Raw genomic sequence first — 19,296 nt, 5'->3', positions numbered from 1 at the left:
AGAAGATGCCTTTAATTGACTGACAGTCCCCCGAGCTTTTTTTTCTCCGCAAAACCATCGCCCAATCGCGTACAAGCCGAATGACTCATCCACCATAGCAGCAACCATTTGAACGTTCTCTAGTATTGTAATCAGTTTTCTATCTTAGGGCAGCCAATCACACGGACAGGTGAACGATGCCCTTGTGTTTGGCCAAACGTTCAGCCGATTTGGTGTGAAGGCAGAGGGAATTAAACGGAAGCTAGTGACTGGGAAAGACACACTAGATGGGAAAAGCATCTCTGAGTGCTCGTTACCTTGGACACTGAGACATATAGTATTTTTCTCCAGGGAAATTACAAATGCGCTTTTTATAAGTCCGTGTTCTTTTTATGGACCAGTCACAATCTTCGTCCTGATTCAGCTTCCTAAAGCACTCTGTCAAACTATCGAAGCGAAAATATTAGCGAGAGCCTCCGTAAACAGCCCTGCTTAAAATCACAAGAGAATTCAGCCGGTATGTTCCTATACCGTTTTAAAGAAAATATGAAATTAGAAGATGCCTTTCGTAATTTGTAATGAAGCTTACGTTGCATTAACGTTAACAGGCAAGCACATTAAGACCGGATGATGTTCACCATTAACCAACCCATAACTGGTCTTTAGCCCACAGACTTCCCCTGAACATTCAAATATGAGATACTGTACCGGAAGGGCAGAGGCAGTTTGTTTGCATATTCGTCCTATCAGATCCAGAAAATCTAATCCTCCCTGAACGTCCCCATCATAACACCTATTATAGACTGAAGAACCCCAGATGTAGCAAACTAATTTACAAATGTTTTAGGAGATGCCAACTCGAACATGAGCTGAACAATACTGTGCTTTCTATTAGGCCTACGCAGCAGCAAGGATTAGGCAGGAAGATGGTTTAAATTATTATTATTATTTTTTTTTAAATGACCTAAGCCTACATGACAAAATACAATGTAGGCCTATATACCAAAACTACTTTGAGAAACACACATGACACTGTATCGTTTTTTTTAAACAACATTTTATTATCATTAACGTTAAGTCAGATAGTTAAGATAGTTACAATTAGGTATGCGAGGCTTCTACATGTTACTAGTGCTGTACAGTTTTAAAGAGCAACTCTTAAATAGTAATATAAAGAACAGCCACACACTGAAAAAGGTACTTTTTTTCACATTAGTTACAAGAGGTTGTTTGCTATTATGTACATAGTGCAAAGAACACATTTGCTTTCATTACTTCAGACACATGGTAACAAAAGGGTAGAGGAGTGTTGACAAAAAGCCTACAACACACACAGTACCTTTCATCAAACAGAAGACCTTCACTTTATTACTGGCATGTCTACAACATTGAACTGTTCCAGAGCCATGGTATTGCACAATACTTAACTAGACTGTTCATATGGGAGCGTTTGCCATTATGCCTGAACATGATGAAATATATGTCTGAACATTTCATTCATAGTCATACAATTTGGAAGTTCAACCAAAGTAAATTTCAAACATGGTGATGAACTCATTTAAAACACAACACTTAATCCTGATCATTCAATTTTTTTTACCCCTCCTTTTTTTATTCCTCAAAGGATTGGTTGCGCAATTTTTCACAAGCTAGATGGGTTACAATGACTGATTCTGTTACTTAACTAGCTTAACACCATTGCTTTGTATTCCAAGTCCATTATAATACTTACATTCAAAAACACACAAAAAAAGAGAGAGAAATGCATCAAAGACAGCCGGCCAAAATACATGCTTAACTCTGCCACGTTTCTACCAAAGCCGTTTGAAACGCTGATATTACAATACAATGGAGACGTTTGGTAAAACGGTGCTAGAAATGCACAGCTGTGGCAGAGTTATCCAGGCGTAGTGGCAGCTTAAACAAGGAGAAATAACTCAAAATTAACAAACAAAATGAACAACAAATGTGGACCTGAGGAGACAGGATTGCAGACGTGTGGAAAGAAAGATGGATCAGTGGTGAGAAGAAACAAGAAGAGGATAGAGAAGGAGAGAAAAGAGAAGAGGAGCAGGGGGGGGGGGGCCTACAGAGGAGCCTGGGGTGTCCTGGGCAGAGCTGCAGCTTCAAGGGGTGCTGGGAAGAGGGCCCTACCGACACACACAGAACACTAGTTTCCCCACACATGCCACCCCAGTCTTGGTCCAGTCCCGCTGTCTGCATGCAGCAACCACTCAAATCAAGAGGCGCTGCTAGAATAAACATTTATCATCATTTATACACTGCCCACATCCTATTTGGTGAGATGCCCATCTATAATGCCAGTTTACAAGGCCAATATGTTTGCCAAAGGTGAGGCCACAGAATCGTGACTCCGTACCATGACCAGGAGAAATAAACCAGCGAAGAGGGATTATGAACAAGCAACAAAGCACACAGAAAACATCCCCAGATAGCTTGTTAACCACGCAAGATAAATACAACAGATTAACTATTATAACAACCTATACATGGTATGTACAATCAAGACATTTGTTCTGGATTAAGTTTTCATTAGTTTATATTATCAACCTCAAACCATTGTCACACAAACAGACATTATTTGAGATAAAACCAACGAAAAAAAATTATATAAAATAATAGTTTTGAATTGTGAAAGGTTTACAAGATTCACCAAGATAGAACTATGATTTTGAAAGTAATGACTCGCACATATTTGAGTCAAACAGTTCTATCACAGAGCCCATTTTAATGGGGGTTTTAATTAGTGGAAGGGAAGCCTTATTCATCTCTATTCCCTGTTTAAACGAAAACGGGTCGTCCCTAAATCTGTCTAACAGGAAACACAACCATGAGTGAATAAATGAATAGGTGAACACAGCAACTAAATCACCTAAAGAGCCACTGGCTGGGTGAGAACAAATACATTCTCAAATGAAGCCCGTGTTCCCCCAACATGGCTAACAACCCACCATTTCTGATGAAGACAGATCAAGAGACCGGAGAAGCATGATGCTCCATCCCTGGGCCACTGAACTGGACCTCCATCATGGAGTCCCTTCAAGACAGCAACCGATCATTCCCGGTGCAATACTAAGGATTACGTCCAACTAGTAAACTGGTAAAGGGGGTCTTGAGGGACTCGCGATTCCCTTTGAAAGACCTCACTGAAAGGAGTCAGTCAGCGCAAGGTAATTCAAGTATGAGGGTGTTGGAGATGTGGACTAAGGTCCCTATTCAGCTCTCCAGCTACATCTCAGCATTGTGTGAGAGTGTGTGTGTGTGTGTGTGTGTGTGTGTGTGTGTGTGTGTGAGTATGTGTGTGTGTGTGTGTGTGTGAGAGTATGTGTGTGTGTGTGTGTGTGTGAGAGTATGTGTGTGTGTGAGAGGGTGTGTGTGTGTGTGAGAGGGTGTGTGTGTGTGTGTGTGTGTGGGAGTATGTGTGTGTGTGAGAGTGTGTGTGAGAGTGTGTGTGAGAGAGTGTGTGTGTGTGTGTGTGTGTGTGTGTGTGAGTATGTTTGGTTTCATACTGTAGGTTGGTCGATTTCCTGAGATAATGTTAGGTTTGCTTTTCGAGGCTGTGGAGCTGCTGGTTGCTTGACAGGTGAGAAAAGGAGAGGATGCTGGGAAGAGTTGGAGGGTATGAGGAGGTACAAATGAAGATGAAGAGGAAGAGGAAGAGGAACTCGGTCCATCAGCCCAGAACCTTTTTGGGCTCCTGCGCCTCTTTGTCGCCCAGCCCTGGCTCCACAAGGTCAGAGGAGTCCAGGTCCTCCTCACTCGCCGCACCTTCCTCCTCCTCCTCCTCCTCTTCATCGTCCTCCTCCTCCTCCGTGCTCTCCTGACTCTTTCCCAGCTGCAGGTTCTCCAGCGTCTTGGAGACCCAGGACTCGATGCGGCTGCAGCTAAGGGAGGGCACCTCCACAGAGATGGGCTCGGGCGTGTAGTCGTCCTCTTCCTCCTCCTCCTCGTCGGCCTCCTCCAGCATGCCCGGCACCAGGGTGCTGGTGGTGCTGGTGATGGAGGAGTCCAGGGGGTCCCGGGAGCTGCCGTCCAGAGACCCCGTCTCCGTGCTCTGCTGGGAGGCCCACTCCAGGCGGTCGTCCGTCTTGCCTCCTTCCTCCTTGCCTGACACGGAGGGTGCTCCTGTTCGGAGGCTGGTCTGGGACGTTGAGGGCACGGAGGTAACGCTGGTGCTGGCGCTGGTGCTGGCACTAGCGCTGGTGTTGGCACTCGAGCTAGCACTGGCGCTAGCACTTGAGCTAGCACTGGTCGCCGTCTTCCCCTCTTCCTCTTTAGGGGCAGACGTGCTGATTGTGGACTTGCTGCTCGCCTCACTCTCCATGGGCTCTAGCGCATCAGACGACTCCACCATGTTCCTCCAGTTGGTTTCTAGGGAATACCAGATAGACACATCAATTGCCTTAATTATAGAAGAATCTCAAGATAAGCACTTAGTACCGGAGCAAATATCTATCATACTATCCATATCAAAATCTCCCCTCTATGCCAATACACAGAAGTGCAATCCATCTAGTCTATTTACATTTAGTCATTTAGCAGACGCTTTTATCCAAAGCAACTTACAAGGATGTATACACATTTTACATTTACACTGATGGCACACTGCACATCAGGAGCAAGGAGGGGTTCAGTGTCTTGCTCAAGGACCTCCTGATTACTAAACCACTTCTCTACCTCCTGTACCACCTCCTGTACCACTGTCGTTCCAAATCAAAGTCTCACCGTATTCCTTCTCGTTGACCTCAGAGATGGGCTCGGAGATGACGCTGCAGAAGGAGATGGCACTGGCGGCGGACGGGTTCCGCGAGTGGCCCATGTGGTGCGGGACCTTCTTGATGTTCTTCATGGCCTCCTCCGCCTGCTCCTGCTCCAGGGACGACACCATGTCCTTGTAGGCCTTCCTGGCGTCGTCCGTCAGAGACACCAGCTGGTTGAACAAACTCTGAGGACGCAGAGCCAAAGGGAAGAGAATGTAAAGATGAACCAGTCATCCAGCACTTCAGTCTGATCAAAGACATGAGTCTCAGAAAGCACACACACACACACACACACACACACACACACACATATACGGGGGGGGTCAAAGAGGGTAATAGGGTTAGAGAGAGAGAGATATAGAGTGTGAGAGAGAGAGAGAGAGAGAGAGAGAGAGAGAGAGAGAGAGAGAGAGAGAGAGAGAGAGATTCATAGATACCTCTTGCTCCAGAGAAGGGTTACAGAGAGACAGCGAGAGAGAGCGAGAGAGAGCGAGAGTGTGTGTGTGTGTGTGTGTGTGTGTGAGCACGTTTCATAGATACCTCTGCTCCAGAGAAGTTGAAGATGCCTACAACACTGACGGGGACCAGCTTGTTGACACAGCGACCCAGTGCTTTCCGGCCCAAAGCAAACACAAAGGGAATCTCCTGCTCTCTCGCCATCGCAATGACATTGTACAGAGCTTCATCCAGACCCCCTGTTTCAACACATCGTAGACATTAATAGGTTTCTGAATATTTTTCCAGACACAGGGCAGCTGTCTTGGCTACAGTATTTTATTTAATGGAGCACACTGCCATCTTGTGGAAGGTATTTGAAATGTTTCTTGTGTCCATCAGAATGATCGTGTTCCTTATCTTTCTTCAATTTATTCTGTGTACACGTTAAAAGTTTCTACTAATAATACTCTGAAGTACTGTCCCAATTAGATATCATAAAGACAAGGAATTTGTTCATTTCTAAAATTCTGAGCAAAACCCTGGGTTGTTTATTGTTGTTTTCAATACATCTTTGTTAGAAGCCAATGAATAAACCCATAAAACCCCTGGGGACAAAAAAAGAGCTGTATCATAGCCAGATGAAGAGCTGCCATCTTTTTTTTTGTTTTTGTCATTTGATACAGCTGCAGCAATATGGGTGAGACCAACCTTTGGACTGGATCTTCTCGCAGTTGGGGGAGATGATGACACATTTGATCTTCTGCAGCTTCATGTGCTTGGTGACCTCCCTGAGCCCCATCACCAGACGCCTCTTGGCCTTGGCCTTGGTGGGGTCCTTCTGGTAGACCCGCTCCTGGAAGCGGACTAGCTCCTGCAGCAGCATGGTCACGCTCTCGTCGATCTCCTTGTTCAGCACCTGGTTGCAGTACCTGGAGAAGTTAGATCATGTTGAGGGGTCATGGTCTAACACAGTGGTTCTTAACTTATTGGAGGTACTGAACCCTGTAAGCTTCATCAGTGCATTCACCGAACCCTTCGTAATTTGAAAAATAAAATATGATTTCTTCAAACGTAGGTATGTATAAAACGGCCCGACATTGCTAGTGTGAACCGGGCTATACTGTGTGTGTCTTGACCCCTGCCGAACCCCTGAGTGACCCAGGTTAAGAACCACTGGTCTAACAGAAAGCCCCAAAACACTAAATTACCTCACAGCCTGCAGACTCCCTATCCCAAACTGATTGTAATTTTGTTATATTTGTGGATATATTAAAAAAAAAAAAATTAGCATTGGTATTTTAAAAATCTATTCATTTCCCTAAGCAGCTGTCAGTTTGGTAAGCATGTGGCGAACGGAGGACATCATTTACTCATGCCCAGCTCAGTTATCTTAATCCTGCTCTGCAAGGCGTGAGGCGTCCGCAGCCTGAGGGGCCTGAGCCGCGGTGGTGGGCGGCCCGCCATTGTTCAAGCGCAGGAGCTGTGTGCTCGAGGCCCGGGCCAGCACAATGGGCTCACTGCGGCAGACATTTTTGGGAGACAAAGCGAGGTTTGTAAAGCGTGGCATACATTGTGCTGCGGAGTGCAGGACCCCGTCGATGCGCCGCACACTGCACTATTCATCGCTGTGTGTGTGCGGACACTTTTAAAAAAAGAACTCGTTAGCGACGACAGAGAGGTGGACAGACACGCCACTCCAGGGCCACGACTGCTGAAGATCCGAACAATCATCTTTCTGATGAGCTCAAACGGAACAAGACGTCATGTAGCAAAGTAATAAGGCCAGGCAGACAGACTTGTTCTGAGGTATTCAGAGCGACTGTATGAGGGGGTAACTAGCGCCCTCTCTTTCTGAGGGGTTTAGTAGCTGTGCTGATCAGTGGGGCTGGAGGCCAGAGGCTGTCTGACTCACTCTCTGAATCTGCGGCTGTGGATCTTGGTGATGGCGGAGGCCATGGGGCTGCCAATGCCAGAGCTGGCAGGGGAACCCTGGGATACCGGCGTGATGCTGTACGGCGAGTTCTGACTGGCTGGCGACAGGGAGGCGTCGCTTGGCATGCTCAGGCCATTCTCTGCAAAAGCAACAGGAAGCAAGGCTAGTGTGAGAGCAGACCAAATGACTTTCCAAATGACTGTCAAAATAGAAGTCCCATATAGAGCCATTCAAGTTGACTGGCAGTGCAGGAGCACTCACCCTCCTGGGAGACGCCGTCCTGAGTTTGAGTGAGGTCGTCTGTGAAGTGAAGGTCATCATCGCCCTGCTCTTCAGGACTGGTGGCATTCTGGTCCACGGAGAAGCGGCCCTTCCTCACCTCCCTCTCCTTCAGAATAATCTGGGGACAAATCAGAGGCAGGTTTGGTGAGACAAGTCGACAAAAGTTAAAAGTTATGAAAGTTTGGATAATGAGGTTTGTAAACTGAATTTCTACTATCAAAACCTTCATCTTGTCAGAATAAACGTCTGGCTTCGCGTGGCAACACCGACCTCAAATTTGCCATGATTTGCCTTTGACCGGCTATGGTCATAGGGTTTGTTACCTTCTTGAGGGCAGTTGGCCTCTTGACCTTTGGGAGTTCCCGTTCCTTCCCCCTCTTGATCCGCGGGGCGGTGGAGTCCAGAATGTTGTGGGGGGCCGCGTAGGCCTGGCCTTTCACCACTGCAGGCTTGCCAGCTGGTTCCTTGCCATGGAAGGGGGTCGTGGTGCCAACTGGTGGTCAAAACACAAAGGAAACTTTGTCAATCTCACTAACCCAAAAAACAGTGCTGCCAACTCATTAACCAAGGCCACATTTGAAGGTCCAATGCTAGAGACTTTAACAGGCAACACAGTGCAGCCTATCAGTGCCTTTCACATGACTCCAGATTAGGCCTCCGGGGCAGGCCTGGTGTGTGTGTGTGTGTGTGTGTGTGTGTGTGTGTGTGGGTGTGTGTGTGTGTGTGTGGGTGCTGGCTGGCGTACCTGTGTAGGAGAGTGGCTTTGTGTTGGTGAGCTGCCGTGCCTTCATGGCTTGTTGCTGCCGCTCCAGAGCAGCCAGCATGTCTCCAAGGTCCAGCTGCACAGGAGTCTTGCTCTTCTTCCCTGCTGCCTTGGTAATCGCATCCTACAGAAGGAGAGAGCACACACACACACACACACACACACACACACACACACACACACACACACACACACACACACACACACACACACACACACACACACACACACACACACACACACACACACACACACACACACACACACACACACACACACACACACACACACACACACACACACACACACACACACACACACACACAGAGACACACAGAGAGACACACAGAGAGACACACAGAGAGAGGGTCAACTCTGTCATTTGTGAGGTCAAATGTCTGAGGTCAATGTAACCAAGGGTGTACTTTACACAGGAACATAACATGCATTCAAACTTGATGACCTTGCATTTGACCATCAAGAACCTCCTTGAGAGAGCACTGTAATTCATTAATCAACTGAAGGCTGCCCTTCTTTACAGCAGCATTGCACCCCTGTTGAGTTTCCACACTACTTCAGTATGATGTTTGCGTTTGGTGATTAAAGGTCAGAGGCCGAGTGCTGACCTGGAGTTTCTTCTGCTCCATGCTGATCTCGGAGTACTCCTGGGCCGTGGCCAGGGCTGCCGCGAGGGCCTTCTTCCTCTGGCTCTTGGCTCTCTTTGGGACGGAAGTGGTGATTGGGATGGGCGTCTGCACAATGTTGATGGGCGAGTTCTCCAGCAGGTTCTCCAGCTGAAAAAAGAACGACACAGGCCGTAAGACACAATGTGGTGTTGTGTCTCTTTGTGGAAATGGAAATGAGCCTTAGTGACTAGTGACTATGTTATGGCAGAGACAGTGACACACACACACACACTCTGAATTCGATCTCTGCATTTTACCCATCCAGGGTAGTGATACACACAGTGAAGCACACAGTGAAGCACACTAACCCGGAGCAGTGTGCTGCTCCTAATGGCACCCGTCACACTCACCAGGCCTTTGGGCATCTTGGGCTGGACCGGTTCTGGTTTATTCCGCACAGGAGCCCCGCCACTGGCCAGCTCAGGAAACTCATCTTCATCCTGGAGATGAGACAAAGACACCAACAATGCATTAGAAATGAGATGGCACGTGTAAGAAGGAAGTAGCATGAGGCTCTGTACATGGCAAAGTGCCTTCACCAGGCTTGCTCTTTGTGTTTAGCCACAGCCAATGCTTCAGCCCATGCTTCAGCCCATGCGAGCAAAGAGAACCCAGAAGCTTCCGAAGTCAAAAACAGCTCTGATTGTTCTTCTAAAGGAATCAGCGCAGTGCCCTTTGTACATTATGTGTGTGTGTGTGTGTGTATTTCTGTATGTGTGTGTGACTGTACATAATCCATCTCTGATATCTTGGCAGGCTGATTATAAATAGATCCTATTCTCACCTCGAAGTAGAGCGGCTCAGGGGTGCACTGCTCCGTGCCTGGGATCTGAGGTGCAGGCTGCACTGTGCCCTGCTGCAGCCTCTTTGGTCCGCACACACTCTTGTCTGGGGCAGCTCCCATTGGGGACGCATGGCCATGGTAGCACACCTGGAGATCCTCAACAGAACACACACACACACACACACACACACACACACACACACACACACACACACACACACACACACACACACACACACACACACACACACACACACACACACACACACACACACACACACACACACACACACACACACACACACACACACACACTTAGAGGGAAACCAAACTTGCTGTTGCTGACATCCATGAGAGACAGCTCATGGACATACATCACACTTTCTAAACATTTCTTGTAGGATTTTTTTCATCCTTGCATACATGTTACTACATATACTTCACATTATATTTATAGAAATATATTATTTTTATATATAATATATAATTTATAATTTAAAAATAATTTAATAAATAATATTTAATATATAACATTACATTTATAGAAATATATTTAAGATATATATTTAAGAAAGGTCCACGTGCCCTAGTTGCAGACCAAAGCAGTGGTGAGATGCAGTGGTCTCTTACTTGGGGGTAGGTCCTCTTCTCAGGGGGCTTGGTTGGTCTGTGGAAGGGGGCGTTTCTGTCTCCCCAAGGCTTCTGGCCCGCCTGAGAGGCCACATTCACCCAGCTCACAGCTGTCAAACAAACACACAGCTTTAAGAGTGCCACTTAATAATAATAATAATAATAATAATAATACATTTTGTTTGTATTGCACTTTACATCATACAAATCTCAAAGTGCTACATATACATATAAAACAACAACAATGAACATAATTAGCAGAAAGCTTTTGAAAAAAGATAAGTTTTTAGGCCTTTTTTAAATCTTACAAAACAGAACCTCTATTAAAACCAAAACTTCTGTGAATTTAAAAGCCTTACCTGTCATCACACCAGTTTCAACAGCCTGTGGATAAAAACACAGAGTGATTCAAATGTGATGATCTACACACATTTTGTATGTCAGAAGACCAAAGAATTCATATTTGATGAGCTTTGCTTGCATTTCTCAATCATATCAGAATATGCTGATCTTGGCATATATACGGAGCTCATCTGGTGAATCAAATAGGGGGGATTAAGAAACACAAGTAAACACCGGTCTCATTTCATTATCTTTTACCCTTGAGAGGACACATTTCTAGAGCCAGATATGGACCACTATGTTCACACTTTACTCCAGCCATTGGAACACCTAGGTATATTGTCCCACAAACCACAAGTATACTGGATGCCCCTTAGCGTCGTCTGTATGAACCATGTGAGGTCAAGATGTCAGATTAGGATCAAAGGTCAGTGTGTGTATGTGAGTGTGTGAGAATGTGTATGAGTGATCTACTGTGGGTTGCTGTGATGATGGTGATGGGGGTGAGGGCAGTACCGATGGGGCGGTAGTAGGGGGCTCGCCGGGTCGGGAGGCAGGGAGTAAGGAAGCAGCGGCAGCAGCAGCAGCAGCAGCGCTGGCAGCAGCCTGGTTGTGTTTGGGGCTGCAGTAACCGCTGTCACTGTCGATATCCGCCTCGCTGGCACCCTGCTCGCTGGAGGACTCGGCCGGATGGGAGGGTCGGCGGCGGCGGGGCTTGCTTTTCCACGACTGCGGGCTGGCACACTCTGGCACATTCCGCCCGCTGGCCTCGCCAGGGAAATCTGCAAAGAGAAGAGAGAGCAGGGCATCGTCAGTATCGTTTCCCCACCACACTTAACACAGACTGGCAGGACCGCATTCTTCCACTCACTTCTCCTCCTCTTAACCACGCTGTCAACAGCAGGAGGACTTTACCAGAACTGCTTGGCACTTCCTTCAAATGACGTGAATGATGCAAAAACCTTAAGCCTGAAACCAGCTACTTTTCCAAAGCACAACCGGTGGCATATTTCTGTAGAGTTGCATGAGATTGTAGTGACACAGGTTCTACAGGATGCATCATGCGTGCATCTCTCACAATGGTGTAGTGTATCATCTCATTATCCGAACCCGGAAGTGACAGGGCCACTGTTAAGACCTTAAAAAGTGCCTCATCATGGTACATGCCTGCAGGAAACCACCTGCCCAATTGTTATTACCAGTAGCAGAAATCTAGAATTGGCATTTCCAATGTTGCATCACACTACATCGAGACTTTTATATCTCACGTCAGTTTCTGACACCTCACAAAAGCCTCCAGTGAATCTCAGGGCAAGATGGCTATGGAGAGATTTCCTGTGGAACACTAGGGGTCTTAGACATGCAGGCTGGAGTCAGCAGTCTCCTACCGGTCTGCTGCGCAGCGTCCACTAGCAGCACGGTCTTCTGCCTGCCATCTGGGCCCGACACGCCCACCTCCTTCTGCACAGCCACGTCCCTGCGCGGGGGCATTCTCTTCGCTCGCATGGGCTGAAGCATGGGCTGAAGCATGGGCTGAAGCATGGGCTGTGGCTAAACACAAAGAGCAAGCCTGGTCAAGGCACTTCGCCATGTACAGAGCCTCATGCTACTTCTATCTTTCACGTGCCATCTCATTTCTAATGCATTGTTGGGTCTTACCTTAGGCGGGGCAGTGGATCGGGTCAAGCCCCTCCCTCTCTGGTTGGCCACCCCAAACGGCTGGTTGGGGGGCGGGATGCGCTCGTTGCAGTCGGTGGAGACAGGATTGACCACGCCGGGCTGGACCGGCCCTCCATAGGGGGTGGGGAAAGGCTGGTAGAAGCCCATCATGGGGGGGCACGGGGCCTGCATGATCTGGTAGTAGGCGTAGTCGTTGGAGACGGGGGGCTGCGGGGAGGACAGGATGGGGTAGGCCAGGTAAGGCCCCCCCGTAGGGCTGGGGTTGGGCTGCTGCTGCCAGCGCATGTCACTGCTGTACATAGGGAGCTGCCTGGAAGCATACGAGAGAGTCAAGCAGGAGGTCAATGGGCTGAATCAGACGTGTGTGTGTACACAAATACTTATGACCGCGCATATGAGCTCGAACATATATGAACATTTCTGCTCTTAGGAACCGCAATTGCTATTCACATGTTTAGGCTCCTGGCCTAGTTCTTCATCAGTGGCAATTCCGTGGCAAACCACCCTTTAAACACTTCCTATAAAGTTCATATCTTCATATAAGAAAAACAGATGAGGCACCCATGCTGTCTTCGGAGTAGAATTATCGTTGCATCAGATAATCATTCAAAACTGCATCATGGTCAATGACTTTACACAGTGCTGGCTTTCTGGGCCAGATAACGTGCCACTGCACTGATAAAAATCCAGCAGACATTTTCACAGCTAGGGGTTCTAAAGTGGGCATTTCCTGGTATTCAAACTGGAGAGGAAGGAAAGGGGAGGGCGGATGTGCTCAGGATATAACACGTCCCACCGAGAGTGCAGACGACCGCAGACTGTGCTCCTCTCTCCGCCGGGGAGCCCAGAGGCTTGACATAATAAACTACAACAGGAGCCCACAGTTTCCAAGTAAACTATTGGATTCCTCTGATGGCAATCTACATTGTGAAAGCTCAAAAAACAAAACAAACACAATCAAGTTTGTGCTCCGGAGCTCGTGAATGAAAAGGAATATGTTTACTTATGACTTTATAGTGGAAATAAGAGCTCTCTTGAGAAAGTTTGAGTTTGTTGATGCTGGGGACTGAGCCCTTATAGGAACTGTGAGGCTCCTCTGAGGAGATTTGACTAAGCATGACATCTGTTTTCCTACGGCTGTCTGCTTTCCATGATCCCACCAGCTGACGTGCAGATGATTTCCCCTCTATGTTCGTCCTTTACAACCATGTCAAGGCAGAATTAATGCAGAAAAACATTAACACAAAATGAACATATTCTGCTACATACTACAATCAATAAAAGCTATAAGCCCAACAAAAGTGCAGTGCTTGAAACTGAACTGAGTGTTGTTTGTGGCCAGAATTTGAGGGCTACCTGTTGGGCTGGTTCTCCTGGACGAAGGGATAGCAGGTGATGAGGTAGCTGGGGATGGGAGTGGGTTCGACCCCACTGCCTCCACCACCCCCTCCACCCTCTCCGGACATGCTCATGGTGACTAGGGCAGAATCAAGACCTTTCTTCTGAGGGATGAACGGCTCCACTTCGGCAGAAAGCTTCACATCCTGAGGGCAAGAAAGGGAGCAGCACGGTCAATCGGTCTCAATCAAAGCCTTGATATTGCTTTAGGTTGAAAAGGTCAAAGTCATCCACATGAAAAAATAGTCATACTAAAAAAATGTGCCACTCATTGTAGGAGCATTAAAGGCCTTGTTTGCATACAGCCTATTTTTAGCATGTGCCATCAGTTAAGACATAAAAGGTGTGGCAGGTACATAAAAGTGGTTCATGCTGTACAAGAGAGCAAGGTAATGACACAACACTTCAGAAAACAAAAAAGACAGAGCCCTTTTCCTTTTCAGAGCATCTTACAAGCCACTGGGAACAAAGCAGCCACACTAGAAAGAGTTCCTTTCAATCTGTCACAGGTGAGTGTAAACACTTCGCCAACAGGAGTCATTGTAACACCGAACTGCGAGTATGGCTCATATACATTTTTCAAGGGAAAAAAGTAACTGCATTTGGTCACTGGGTTGAGCTGGACCTGAGCTCATTTGTCAACTCCTACTCATCCTGTCCCTTCAGTGTCAATGGCAGAAGTGCAGGCTATCCAGTTATCCTGATGACTGAGATTCCACCCCTCATTCACATCACACTATTCCCATTCCAAACAGTCTAAGGTAAGAACCTAGAGTCAAGTGTCAGAGCCCTAGATTTGTTTCACACAGGGATTTCACACTTTCAAAGACGGGGGTTGAATAATTGAGCTGAATCTCACTCCTTGGCCCTTTGTGCTGGTCTAAATTAAACTAGAGGAACAGGACACTATTCATATACACACACAGGTCTAAAACTACAGCTAACTCAGGGTCAATAGGTGTTCACAAGAAACAGCAAATGACCACCAGCTGACCTCTTGAAAGCCTGGAGGAGACCTTTGCTCCTCCTGGATACTGCCCTTTTGACACAGCACCCATGACGTACATTAGCAGTCATAAAAACTCCGCAGTCAACAAGCTACTCCACATGTCGCACAGATGAGGCCAATAATTGACCAAGTTACGCAACAACAGCAGTAGAAAGACCAGACAAAACACTTCACCTCCGACCGCGCCTCACGCGCCACTAACAATCACCAACAAAAACATAGGCCTACTTTTAGAAAGTAGCCTAATCAGACCAGCACTGGGGAAAACAGAGCAGTGAAAACTGAAGAAAGACAGTGTCAGCGGCGTGGCGTGATGACTTCAGTGCTTTGACGTTTGCATGATGGTAATCAGTGCGTGGTTCTGCTTCCGTGTTCTGTCATCGCAAAGTTCCGTCAGTGATGAAACTGTTGACGACACTAAGATCCTAAGGCACACAGCCTACTGCACTGGAATCTGTGGCTATGTGGAAAGGTTGAATCTGACCATCTAAAAGGTCATGAGTAATTCCACACAACACTTGACTTTCTGAAATGTTGTTGTCATTTGCGTCAATGCTACTCGTCTCATGGGTTTTACGTTTTTTCAAGAGGAGAAAACGTTGGTTGTCTTGATGAATTTCTCCCATACTGCTCAATGACTAAATTCAATATAGCCTAGGTCACTGGACAATGGGCTAACTGCAGAAACCCGATTTTCCTCGACCTGCCCATTCCAGGGTGAAAGGGCAACACAAGGCCTAGACGGGGTCAGACAGACCGTCCCAATGGGCCAGCACTGAAGAGGGTGTGGTGAAACTACAGCAGAGAGAGCAGCAGAGACTCAGCAGATCGTATCAGACAGGATGGTAAGCCACTGAAACAAAGATGCAGGGCTAGCCCACCACTAACACTGCTGATCTGTATCAACCTACAGTTGAGTTGACTGGGTTCAAAATACAAAAGGACGTTTTTTTCCGAACAGCTACTGTGAATGCATAATGCATCTATAATTCAAACTATATACAGGCCGGCATTGTTCACCAGTGCTATAGTCAGTGGGTAGCACTGTCTCAGTCTTTGGACCCAACAACCGGACTGTGTGCTGTATTACCGGACTTTCTACAGCCATGGATCAGATCAAGGCCAACCTGGAGCTGAGAATATGAAATAACCTTAGTAGTTCCTTTCCTCTTGGTGAAAATATATGGCGCTGAGAATGCGAAGGGGACCAACTCACAAAATGCTTAATGCAAATGGACGAAAATAAGATGTTGAGATAGGAAACAAAAACTCAATCACTAGGAATTGATTGCTTAGTTTCCAAATCTGTAACACTGTTTGAGAACATTGTCAAAAGCACAGAGGTGGCCTCAGGATTAAGCACAGCGCTAAACTAAGCATTTTAAGGTCGCTAACACAGGGTAAGCTAATTACATAACATAGCCTACATGGGTGAGGCATGATTAGTGCTAGAGGCCTAGTGTGTGCTCCAAAAAAACACTTAGGCCTAACGTCTCCTCCTAAGGTGTGTGTTTGTGTGTGTGTGTGCTGCAGCTAAGGGAGACTGGAAAAAGAAGGCATTCTTCTATTTTAGAAAGAATGAAAAAGAAGAATGCCTTTGATTCGTCCCTATTCTTCATTCAGAGAGAGCGTTAGGCTTTTGATTGTTTGAGGCTGTAATGCAGGGGCAGTCCGTGTCGGGGTGCAAATGGGTAATTGTCAGGCAGGCACTGAAGTCAGCCCCAGATGTGCATGGGGGGGGGACAAGCGGAGCGGACACTGATGTGGAGATGAGGGTGGGCGATTTGCCATTTGTCTTTCCAGCCCTTTGTCTCTCCATCATTGTTTCAACTTTCTCCAAATAACAGAGGCTCTCTTGTTCTTGTACAGTATAGTGACAGTAGGAATATACAAGAGAGGTGGGGCAAGATGGACATGAAGGCAGGCAGAGAGAGAATCGTGGGAAGGGGGGTGGGGGAGCATGCGCTCTACATTAGAAAATGATATGGAAGTCACAAACATAGGAATTCAGACCATCTCCAACTCCTAGCACAAGCCCCTGCACACACCATAAGACATAGGAACAAACTAGAGTACACAGAAGATCTGAGCCAGCTCCAAGTTTTAAAATAGAAGTAGATCACGATAGATGAGGATGCATTGTAGACAATCACTAAATAATAGCTTATTTGGCGTATTCAATGTTTAATGATAATTGCTGCTGTATATCATACTTTGAGCCACAACACTGCTTGTAAATCTCACAATTCAAGTATTCTAGACTTACAGGAATGAAGAAATTGGCTATTAATGTTGATGCTACTACAGCCTGTTCAGATCAGTATTCAAGTTTGAATAGCACAAATAACATGGCATCCTATCTACTTACAACATAACCAAGTGCACAGCAGGAACAGATTCACACGATACTCTCTTAACTGTTAGGAGCCTTCCACTATAAATCATGACATAATGAAGACTCCCAATTAAATGCCATTTAACCCATACAATACGTCTCGCACGAAACTGATTAGTTAACTATGTGAATATATTTCTGACGGTTTCTGGCCATTCTTCAATTTAGCTGAATAGGCATTGGCTGTCATAACCACAGATCAAAGGGATTATAAATTACACGATAGGTAATATGAACTAAATGTCTTGACACACAATCATATGTATTATAACTTCATCAGAAATATCGCTGTCCGAGTGGAGTGGCCGAGTTAACCACAGGACGCTGTAGGTAACGCCAAAACACAGAATGTCACTTTACTATCATATAGCCAAGTTGCGTTAATATTACTGTTCACCATGAAGACAGATCTCTCGGTTCGTCGGTTAATTAGCACGATGCTATTTCTTTTTCCATGACAAACTGCTAGCCACTCAGAAGTGGACACTGTATCGCTAGCTAATGTTATTCACCTTAATTGTACAAAGGGAGTTACAGACGGTAAACATACCTGGTAATAGTTGTTCTCGCCAGTTGAATTACACTGAAACTGCATAATCCATCAAGTAAGGAAAATACTATCGTGTCTGACGACAGCTAGCGAACCAACTTTATCCCAAGCTCAACACCACTGTTTCACTGTTTTGAGAGGGCATAACGTTACCTATACAAAACTTAGCTGGCTAATAGGAAACATTAGCTTTCAAACATTACTAGCAATGTAGTTGGTCCAGCTAGACGACTGTATAAAACATATAACACATTTTTCGTCTAATTAACTAGAATATCACAACTGGAATTTAACACAATTTTGGAAAAGCCTATATGGAAACACTACTAAATTCAGAAATAGCCCATCAGACCCATCAGTGACAGAAGCTAGTTTGCTAGCGTTAGCTGGTGGGTTTGCTATTCCATAGCGAATGTTACGTTGCATGATATAATCTCTCATGCAGTACAGTTAACAAGGCAATATCATATAAACAGCTCATACAACTAACATTAGTTTGCCGTTATCGTTTCTGACGAAACAACCAAATAGCTTTTGGCAATCAACAACAGCTAATACCTACTGACGTTTACCGCAGAAGGGATCTTACGTTACTTGTAGCTAGCTAGCTAGCCATAGCTGGTCGGCAAGAAAAAGGCATCCACTTATGCACCCTAGCAAATAAATTACATTTACCTTGCTGTCACTTGTGTCCATGTCGGTCACCGAAACTGTGATGGACCCACATTGATTATGTTGTGGATGTCAGGATGTCTTTGCAGTTAATTTCATCATTGTTTATACTGAGCTACTAAGGGAAAACACACCCCGTCGGCGAAGTAGTATGTTAAAGCCTCAATGTTGCTAGCTGCTCTTCATTGGACCGCCGCAGCAAAACGTAAAGTGGGAGTCATCTGGTACGGAAACCGTGCAGGATCAACTCCTCTGACTTGTGGGCCAACTACACCAGTACTCTTATTAGCCTCCTATATAATATAATTAATTGCGGTAAACAGGCTCGGACTGGTCTGGCCGTCGGGAAGTTCGGGACGCCGGTGTTTTTTTGTTTTTTTCATTTTCCTCCCCCAACCCCTTAGAAATGATATAGCCTATAAGGATATTCAATAAGCCATCTGAGCTGCAGGGACACATGGTGCTACCTATAATTGCAATGAGGGGTTTCGTTTGCCATCAACCAACAGAGAGAGAGGAAACCCGCGGCCGGCAGTGCAGAAAAGGAGCGGCAGAATTAGAAAAAGTGTGCAAAAATACCTGATGCAGTCTGCTGCATGTGATGAGATGAGTACCGAAGAGGTAGGAGAATCTGAGGACTAGTAGGCCTATGTGATTAGTAGTCAATTGACTCACTTCACTGTCCTGACTGCTTCCATTTTAAAAAAAGGTTCAGGACTGAAAACATATTTATGAAAGAAGACTGTTTTGCCACAATCTGCTTTGACAAACTGGTCAGACCAGAACTTTCAAAATGTTTACCAGTTTCTGTGAGACATTGCTCAACACTCTGAAATGCAGTCCTTCAGGAACTTCAGCATCTCCAAACATCTTAAGGCAGTACTTAACATGTCTTTCCAGTCAGTGATACCAGAAATGAACAGCATTGGTTTATTTCAGTTACCAATTGTTAGCCTTCACTGACTGATGTCAAT

The 19,296-nt window shown here is 46.1% G+C and overlaps 1 protein-coding gene across 3 annotated transcripts; it reads right to left on the bottom strand.

Moving 5' to 3' along the window:
- Positions 1-1,019: 1,019 nt before the first annotated feature.
- Positions 1,020-18,459, bottom strand: secisbp2l (SECIS binding protein 2-like). Of its 3 annotated transcripts, none has more exons than XM_080844054.1 (19): positions 18,326-18,451; positions 17,651-17,778; positions 13,655-13,842; positions 12,278-12,608; positions 12,007-12,169; positions 11,135-11,400; positions 10,636-10,660; positions 10,277-10,386; positions 9,647-9,802; positions 9,213-9,302; positions 8,803-8,970; positions 8,159-8,300; positions 7,737-7,906; positions 7,393-7,531; positions 7,111-7,270; positions 5,907-6,127; positions 5,301-5,455; positions 4,726-4,945; positions 1,020-4,371 (listed from the first exon to the last, which is right to left on the bottom strand). In XM_080844054.1, the coding sequence occupies exons 2-19, from the start codon at positions 17,693-17,695 to the stop codon at positions 3,674-3,676; spliced, it is 3,447 nt and encodes a 1,148-aa protein (XP_080700180.1). In that variant the 5' UTR covers positions 17,696-17,778; positions 18,326-18,451; the 3' UTR covers positions 1,020-3,673. The 3 variants fall into 3 exon arrangements, with proteins under 3 accessions (XP_080700180.1, XP_080700181.1, XP_080700182.1); XM_080844055.1 differs by having other exon boundaries at positions 9,647-9,793; XM_080844056.1 differs by lacking the exon at positions 17,651-17,778 and having other exon boundaries at positions 18,326-18,459.
- Between the last annotated feature and the right edge of the window lie 837 nt (positions 18,460-19,296).

This window comes from Sprattus sprattus (genome assembly GCF_963457725.1).
Source record: "Sprattus sprattus genome assembly, chromosome: 8".
Classification (NCBI taxonomy): Eukaryota; Metazoa; Chordata; class Actinopteri; order Clupeiformes; family Clupeidae; genus Sprattus; species Sprattus sprattus.
This window is presented reverse-complemented; position numbering and strand designations above follow the sequence as displayed.